We start from the raw sequence: 9315 nt of genomic DNA on the forward strand, positions 1-9315 counted from the left end.
GAAAAAGTACTGTGTGTAGAATCAGATTGATTAGTAGGTGAAATTTATTTTAATGTTGTCATGCATTTGTATTGTTTCATGAAGAAATGGACTGAAACCTTCAGACATGGCAACCTGTTTTTTAAAAAAAATGTGGTTGTGAAAGGTTTATTTATTGTTAAGTAGCTCATGGAATGTGTGTAAAACAGTTTTGCAAGCGTTAATTGTCAATATTTATTAGTTTTCAGTAGCTAACCGCAGCACAGATAAGGAACTTGATCCATTAAAAGCCAAACACAAGGTGTAAAGGAAACTTTCTAAAATATAAAGTGCACATTCCTTTTCCTTGAGTACCTTATACAGTGTGTGAAATTCCCATTCTGTACCATGTGATTACATTTTTCGGACTCACACTCTTTTTTTATGTTGTCTTATTCTTTAATATACAAGCTATCCCTATAACCTGCAAACCATTTGAGTCCAAGAAATATCGTTTTCCTACAAATAGGCACTCCAGCATCCATGAATATTTGTGTACATGCGCTTTGCGCTTTGTGCTTAAAAACAGTTCAAAATCATCATACGAAGATCGCAATTCCCGCGAAAAAGACTGTTGAGGAAAGCCATTCGAGTCGAGATCACGTGACTTGAATGGACTTGACGGTCCGTGACATGACGGACAGTGTGAATACACCTTGACCTGATGGTGCTGTTACGTGATGGTGCTGTAACCTCCAATTGAATTGTGCTTAACCTTTCCCAAACTTCTTTTGCCGTCACAGCTTCTCTATGTCTACATAGTTCACTGGATCAATCAGTAATGTCAGCTTTGATCTTGTCTTCCAGTCCTTATTTGCGTAATTTTGCTCATTGGGCTTCAGTGTACCATTCACTACGTCCTATAGATTGTACAATAGTAAATATGCTTCCATAGCAAATTTCCATGTAGTGTAGTTCTTGCGACCTACAAGTATTTGCGGTATTTGTGTCGTACGCATTTTCTCATACCGGTAGTGAACATAATATTAAACTATTTCGATGATATTTCCTTCTATATGTCAGAATACTTACTGCGAACGCATTCACAGGTGCCTGTGCCCATAAGCTGTTGAAACTACCGCAGAGAAATAAGTAACTGTGAATACGAAAAATGCAGAAATAAGGCAATCTATATTTTAATATTAATACGTAGGACAGTGCATTTCAGTACATTGTTAAGGTAATGGCACAGAGCATTCAAAGCACAATCATAGAGGTCTATTACACTTGTTTCGAACCTGAAATAGAAAAATTCTAGATACTTGCAGTTTCTTCCTATTGCCAGCATTATTGATGTCACCGTGAGCTGCCCACGTGGAGAACTTGCTCTCCTCACAAAAGTATTTTTTCGTATTATACGATGAATTAAGAGCTAGAAAAGATAACTATGTTTTTCCAAATCCATCCGCAAAAATAACGTCAGTGCTCAAATTCGCACTGTATCTCGCGAAATAAATTTACTTGCGAGAGTTGCATTTGATCGGCCATTTTCTAAACCACCTTGAGTGATCTTTCTGTGTCCTGTATTTTGTTTGCACTTTTTTGTGCATACATGTTGTGATCACAGACCATAATAGAATTTCCTCCATTAAAAATTTCTGAATAAATGAGGTAAACGTAAATAAACTTTGAGGTTGAAACAGAGTAGTCGCTGTCCGTAAAAATTTTCTTTGCTAGACCGACAGATTTCGGACGAGCAGTGGATTGGCATTTGGGTTGTTTAAACACTCGACACTTCAACGATTTATGGCATGCACAGCCCTTTGCGCGGACGTCTACGCAGACAAGTCGTTAAGTTTAGTGGTGGCGTAAGCGTTATCTCTTTGCTTTTATCTTTGACTATTGTAATTGGCTATCATTGGTTAGTTCAAACAGAACCGTTGACATGAGACTTCGCGCCTTAAATTGTGCATACCATTGGGCGGGGTGTGCTGTTTCCCGCCAGTTGTAGCAGCGTACGCGTCTGCAGCGGAAGGATTATCACTTGTTGCTCGTGGATTGCTCGTATTATTTGTCGTTGAAACATGTCTGGCCGTGGCAAAGGAGGTATTTTCAATTGCAGATAGTTATAGTTGCATTGTGCTAGATTATTGCTTATCATTGTATTCGTACATATTTTCAGGTAAAGCTAAGGGCAAAGCCAAATCTCGCTCTAGCCGAGCTGGCTTGCAATTTCCAGTAGGCAGAATTCATAGGCTGTTGAGGAAGGGAAATTACGCAGAGAGAGTAGGTGCGGGTGCTCCGGTTTACCTCGGAGCTGTTATGGAGTACTTGGCAGCTGAAGTTCTTGAATTGGCTGGTAATGCCGCTAGAGACAACAAGAAAACAAGGTAAGTGGTGGTGCGACTTCATGATGTTGGTAACTACGCGTGCATTCTATCAGATACCTCTTCAGCGTATGTTTTCCTCTTTCTTGGGGAAATTCTAGAAATTTTCGATTTTTGAATGTCTTACCCATGTGGCCAAGAAAGTGAACCATCTAATATGCAGGTATTTGATAACGAAGAGAAAGTAATGAAGTTGATGTAGACTTTTATCTTGATTTTGTTTCGAGCCTCTCGTTGTAAAGATCAGAGCTAATATAAAGCATGTGATCAGAACTAACGTTAATATTACAGTGAAATAGTTCAGTGTTTGATGCAGCACAGCAGACTATGGTGTTATTAGTATCTTCAAGTGCAGAGTTATAATGTACTGGCTCCTTTACTTAGGTACCAAACATGTGACAGCATCATTGCTGAATGTTCAGCAGCTTTGGAGTCCGCAGTTTGGTGGAATGTGTGGGTATTACTTGTTCACATAATGGGTGGATAGAAGGTTTTGTCGTGTGTTCTGATTTCGGTTTAAAACTTTCTCAAAGGTTGCAGTAAGTTTGATGTCTACCAAACTACATTTTATCATAATGTAGTATCTGGAACCCTGACATTCTTCTGTGAATGTAATGTTTTCTTTTCTCTTCCACTTGGCATACAAATACCTATAAGAAATTTCAATCTGTATTCTGGTTGGATTAGATATGTTGTCACACCGTTCCTATGAAGTAAGGTGGTTGTTGTTGTGGTCTTCGGTCCTGAGACTGGTTTGATGCAGCTCTCCATGCTACTCTATCCTGTGCAAGCTTCATCTCCAAGTACCTACTGCAACCTACATCCTTCTGAATCTGCTTAGTGTATTCATCTCTTGGTCTCCCTCTACGATTTTTACCCTCCATGCTGCCCTCCAGTGCTAAATTTGTGATCCCTTGATGCCTCAGGACATGTCCTACCAACCGATCCCTTCTTCTAGTCAAGTTGTGCCACAAACTTCTCCCCAATCCTATTCAGTACCTCATTAGTTACGTGATCTACCCACCTTATCTTAAGCATTCTTCTGTAGCACCACATTTCGAAAGCTTCTATTCTCTTCTTGTCCAAACTAGTTATCGTCCATGTTTCACTTCCATACATGGCTACACTCCATACAAATACTTTCAGAAACGACTTCCTGACACTTAAATCTATACTCAATGTTAACAAATTTCTCTTCTTCAGAAACCATTTCCTTGCCATTGCCAGTTTACATTTTATATCCTCTCTACTTCGACCATCATCAGTTATTTTACTTCCTAAATAGCAAAACTCCTTTACTACTTTAAGTGTCTCATTTCCTAATCTAATTCCCTCAGCATCACCAGATTTAATTTGACTACATTCCATTATCCTCGTTTTGCTTTTGTTGATGTTCATATTATATCCTCCTTTCAAGACACTGTCCATTCCGTTCAACTGCTCTTCCAAGTCCATTGCTGTCTCTGATAGAATTACAATGTCATTGGCAAACCTCAAACTTTTTACTTCTTCTCCATGAATTTTAATACCTACTCCGAATTTTTCTTTTGTTTCCTTTACTGCTTGCTCAATATAAAGATTGAATAACATCGGGGAGAGGCTACAACCCTGTCTCACTCCTTTCCCAACCACTGCTTCCCTTTCATGCCCCTCGACTCTTTTATAACTGCCATCTGGTTTCTGTACGAATTGCAAATAGCCTTCCGCTCCCTGTATTTTACCCCTGCCACCTTCAGAATTTGAAAGAGTATTCCAGTTAAGGTATCGGATGGTTTATTGGGCTCCCTTGCACTACTGCATTTTTCATGTTTTCTTGGATTGTTTTCTAATTTTTCATTAGTCCATCTTAGGCATAGTCAATTTTTTCTCCTATTCCCAATTTTACTTGTTGCTGCTACTAAGGTTTGTAGATAGTGGTGGAATTTTGAAATGTGGTATTTCCTGCCCCCCCCCCCCTCCCGTCCTCACGCCTTGAAACTTGGTTGTGCTCTGTAGTACAGATGGAGCTGTAGAACCCAATGAATGGTAACAGAAGTCCTGGTAGGCTGTTTTGACCTGAGATTGTGTAAGACATACACAGAACTCTTAACTGCTGTAAACTAAGCTCATTAACTGTTTGGCACAGTGTGAGACTCCAATTAATAAATGGTCTGTGTTTAGCTTTACTAGTAGAGATTTTCTTTCCTTGTTTCAAAATGAGGTGAAGAGTAACTTTGGTTCGTTGAGGGTAGAACAGATTAACACCAGAAGGGGTCAGTTGTACATGATCAGTCATATGCTTTTGCAACCAAAAGCATGGGTATTGGCTGGTGGAATTATCTGAAATAACATGAACAGATAATTGTGAATGACCTGTCAAATTCTGCTTCATTCCCTCGATGCAAAGCTTTTGCTTTCCCACGCAAAATATACTTACATGCTTACGGGTTTGTGAAACCCTTGACCAGATTCATGCAAGATATTTTGCATTCCAGCTAATGTGTATGCCAGAGCCCCTGCTTCTGTACATTCATGTTAGGTGTAATTCTTGCTTGTGAGATCATAAGTCAAGTTTAAACTTCTAATAATGCAAAGTAAAAGCTTTAGTCCATTGTCCCTTGATGCTGTTTTAAAGTGATGAGAATAGTCTATTGCTGTAATTAAGCTTAAGATACCCAAATTAATCTTTTTTTCTTAAAGTTGTAGAATAAGCATAATTGGAACTGTGTAACTTTGTACAATAACCCAAAAAATTGGTTAAAATTTTAACCAAAACCTTCAGAAATTGTGCAGAATAAGTTATTCCAAAGACTATTATACTGCTAAACGCCTTTATAAAAGAATTTGCCAAACTTCTTTGATTAGACTTCACTGGGAATTTCAACCTTAGCAACTGTTGGTCACAGTTGCTCATGGAACAGTGTTTACTGTAAAAATGGTGGTGAATGTATAAAATTGTGGGTGAAATCATAAATATTGAGGAGAAAATCTGTCGACAATAAATTTTCCTGCTACAGTGCTTAGACACAAGGCTACAAAAATTGAATGGGCTAATGACCACGTCAGTATCTGAAGATAGCTTATCATATTTGAAAACAAGATATTCATTTAAGAAAAGCCATTTCTGCTGGATCTTCTCATGGCCAGGTTAAAATAGCCAACATGAAAGAAAGGTAATGCAACAGTTGCCCCACATCATATGGACTATTTTATTGTATTATTCCAGGAACATGTGAACTTATGTGTAAATTGCTTAATCCTAATTACCAAATCCTCGTAGAATTTGAGTTCAGTGGGGTACAACACAGAACATTCTGCACTTGGTTTGGTGTAAGATGCCTTTGATCGGATAGTGGCATTTAACTAATGCACAGCTTATAACGTTCTGTGAATAAAGTGTGTAAAATGTGAAGTACTAAACTTTAAAATGGATTAGTAGCAATGTGACACACACACACACACACAGCAACCTACTGTTACAGAATTAAGGAGGAATTTGTGCAGCTTGAATTATGTCTTGAGTAACAAATTTCATTTTATACTTGTATAGTCTTTAATATTGGGATTTCAACAAAGCCATGAACTCCTTAGCCAATTCAGTGTTCTTATATCATCCACAGTGCAGGCACTTTATGTAAGGTTTAACTTTTTAATGCAATATTGTAGTTGGTATGCTTTGTCATGAATTTATTATTCATACTTGGACTCCTCACAGCCATGCAAGACACACAAATTTTTTGTCAAAAGCAAGATACCAAGTGACAAGTATAAAAGGTCTTCAATAAAAGCTTGACTAGTACAGTTAGAGCTTTGGTTAAAGATCATTCTACAGTGTAATAAGAGACTACAAAGAGCAGTTCACTTCAGGTAGAAAAATTGAGTACAAATGGCCTGGAATGGATTTAGTAATATGGTTTTGGACGGTTTCTGGCATGTCTCAAAAGAATGTTTGCAATTGTTATCTGATTCACAGCCAGGGAATGAGAATATTCGACAAATAGTGAATGAGAAAGATAAGCAAATACATTGGGGGTGATACTAAGGTGGATGACTTAAAAATTGCTAGTGAAAATAACTTGAAAGTGGGACATGTAGGGGAATAGGTGGCAAATAAGTTCCTCAGTAATAAAACAGTGTCATAAAGAAATATGTATGTTTAACATTATGTATAGAGCTGACTGATATCTTAATCTGGCAGTGAATAACAAATCCATTATAGTAATTTCAGGTAAATTTGTTTCAGAATAATTCCAAGGCATCTGCAGTTGGCGATTAGAAATGACGAAGAATTGAATAAACTATTGTCTGGTGTCACAATTGCACAGGGAGGGGTTTTGCCGAATATTCAAGCAGTTCTTTTGCCTAAAAAGACAGGGCAGGCACCAGCAACAGGAAAAACGGGTAAATCGTCGAAGACCCAGAGCTCCCAGGAGTACTGAACCTGATGTGAATGTTGGTTGTCACATTTAGATAAAGTGTACTTCTGTAAATTTTTGTCTAGTTGTGTGAAAGACCTTCAGTTTGAAAATTCGTAAATTACAGCTGAAAATTTTAATGTTCAACTTGTGTTGTTTGTTAATTGTCATGTTGCATGTTTTTCCTGTATTAACAATCTTAAATATGATTTAACAGGAGATTTCATCTTAATGAATCATTAGATTTGTTCTGTCGTGTACGGTGTGTAGATATTGTGAGAAACTGATTTATTCTTTAAATAAAATAACAAAACTTAAACAAAAATGTTTTTGTTTATTTTTATTTTTTTTCTGTACCTGTCCATAGATTGTCTAAACAATACTAAAAATAATTTTAATTGTTCCAAGTTTCCTTTCACAAAGGAGATGGTTGGTTTTTTCCCCTGGATGAAGGGACTGCAGCCACTGGGGGATAATAGTGGAATGGGAAGGTTTCATCTTCCAGTACTGACAACTTGGTGTCTTAATGTTGATTGTTACTATGATATAAACTGACATTGGCGTGTGGATGTGTATTACAGATAATCACATTCAAATGCAGTACTTGTAATAAGGAATATTGAATTATGGCTGTTTAAATAATGGCACTTACCATACTTTCATGCTGGTTTCATATTCAATAGTGCATTTAAATGTAAGTACATACACTATTACAAATCGGCAATTCACACAAATAGCAAAACTAGCACTTCACTTTAACTGTTAGATTTCTAGCATTGGCAGCAATGTGAAACCACTATAGTAAAGTGTACCAAATTGTGCTGACTTAAAACATCCAGATTTGGGGCTGGCAGCAAACTTATTGTGGCCTCATATAGCTAGGCTGTTGGGCGGTTGTGATGTACCAATTAATACCTGTAGTTATTTAGTCTGGGATGCTGCCCAATGGTGTCAGTATTGACTATTCGCCAAAAAATGACTGCTGCTGTAGGTGATCCATCTAAACAAGGTCAGTCTTGGGACTATTGGGCATGGGAAAAATCTGTGAGCTGTGGCCTTGGTAAAATTAATTCAATTAAATTGAAAATTTTGTAACCACACGAACATTTAAACTTACACAAGTAAATATGCAAAGAACAAAGATTTTAAATTACATGTTAAGTCTGGATTAATGGAAATGGTCAATAACATTGTTATAAGACTGAAGTTTTGGGTGTGAGTATTCTGGAATAGGGTATTGTCACAAAAATACTGCTACTATCAAATTCTATGGAAGTAAACTGAATAGGGCTGGAGAAAAGTTGATATTACTGAGATGAATAGGTTATGCTAAAATTATGGTTGCATTCAATAACTTAGTTTTCAAATTTGTGATAGCCAAAACGTGTTCATGTGGAATACCAATCCCTCCATGGTTAAAATTAGTGGTTTTAATTCAATTCGAAAAGTATTATCATAGCTGAAAAGCGGGGCACTTCAGCTTCGTTTCAGCCCAGTCTTGTATTTTATTTTTCTCGCAAATATTTAACTATGGGAATACTTGGTCCCAGGTAAAAGGTAGCAAATTAGCTGGCGCACTTCCTGAATATTGTAAAGTCGGTTATCACATCCAAGAAACCTTTCAAGCTTGTGTGAAGTAATTGTCACAGAACATAATTTCCTGAGCTTAAAAACTGAGCAAAACATTATGTTGGGGTGTGGAATGCATAATGCAGAAAGACAACATTGGCATAATGAGACGGGCAGTCATGGTCTCAAATTGCTGACATGAGATACCTACTACTTCAGTGTGGAAGAGGTGTAACAAATTAGTATGGGTGAAAGTATTGTGACGCATACATACACTTGAAATAAGTGTGCAGTGAAGACGAGTGGTGACATTGCCTGTGTACACAGCATTGTAAGCTGGGCTAAGGTTGATAGTGAGAGGAAACCAGGCAAATATTGATTAAAGTACACTGACTTTCTTTCAATTCTGATATTACCACCTGCTACCATACTGTCTTCTTGGTGTGAAACTCTTGAATGTGCCCAATTTATTTGGGTCAATTTTGAATCAGATGTGGTGGGTGATTAGACAAGGTTTTACAGAATGGAGGATTCTGTATTATCAGTAGCAACTGTACTGGCATTTGCTAGTATGATTTACGGAAACCTGGAACAGGTCTCTTTCAAAAACCCAGCTTCAATGTGTTTTCTAGCTACATGTCTTCTTAATATGGAAAAATGAAGTAAACTGTATACACATACAGTGTTTTTCAATTTTACGTTAAGTGGGGTACCATTCCTATCCTGTGAGTGAGTGTGGGTTAAAATATTACAGGCCAAAATTTATTTATTTATTTATTTTTTTTTTACAGCTGATCTTCAGAGATTTTTATGAGCTGAATCCAAATTTGGGCTTAGTCTTTTTGTATCACCCATAGTTTTCGAGCAATCGAGCAATATGCTTCTTACTACTTAGTACAAAAATCCTATGCTATATGGTAAATGGAGAAATTGATGAAATGCTTTTATTAAAACATAAGCATAGTTTGTATTTACAGTAAGCTACTTAAAACAATATATGTTAATAG

At 37.1% G+C, this 9315-nt stretch overlaps 1 protein-coding gene across 1 annotated transcript; it reads left to right on the plus strand.

The window, feature by feature from the left end:
- The first annotated feature begins 1908 nt into the window (after window positions 1-1908).
- On the plus strand, window positions 1909-7061 carry LOC126194839 (histone H2A). Its single transcript, XM_049933174.1, has 3 exons — window positions 1909-2064; window positions 2141-2348; window positions 6568-7061. The coding sequence occupies exons 1-3, from the start codon at window positions 2043-2045 to the stop codon at window positions 6761-6763; spliced, it is 426 nt and encodes a 141-aa protein (XP_049789131.1). The 5' UTR covers window positions 1909-2042; the 3' UTR covers window positions 6764-7061.
- The last annotated feature ends 2254 nt before the right edge of the window (window positions 7062-9315 follow it).

This window comes from Schistocerca nitens, chromosome 7 (genome assembly GCF_023898315.1).
Source record: "Schistocerca nitens isolate TAMUIC-IGC-003100 chromosome 7, iqSchNite1.1, whole genome shotgun sequence".
NCBI classification, from domain to species: Eukaryota; Metazoa; Arthropoda; class Insecta; order Orthoptera; family Acrididae; genus Schistocerca; species Schistocerca nitens.

What these genes read in the sequence shown, in the direction of transcription:
- LOC126194839 (XM_049933174.1), top strand. Translation starts at nt 2,043, where the DNA reads ATGTCTGGCCGTGGCAAAGGAG. An exon ending in GTCTGGCCGTGGCAAAGGAG is followed by an intron (nt 2,065 to 2,140) that starts GTATTTTCAATT and finishes ACATATTTTCAG; the next exon opens with GTAAAGCTAAGGGCAAAGCC. An exon ending in AGAGACAACAAGAAAACAAG is followed by an intron (nt 2,349 to 6,567) that starts GTAAGTGGTGGT and finishes AATTTGTTTCAG; the next exon opens with AATAATTCCAAGGCATCTGC.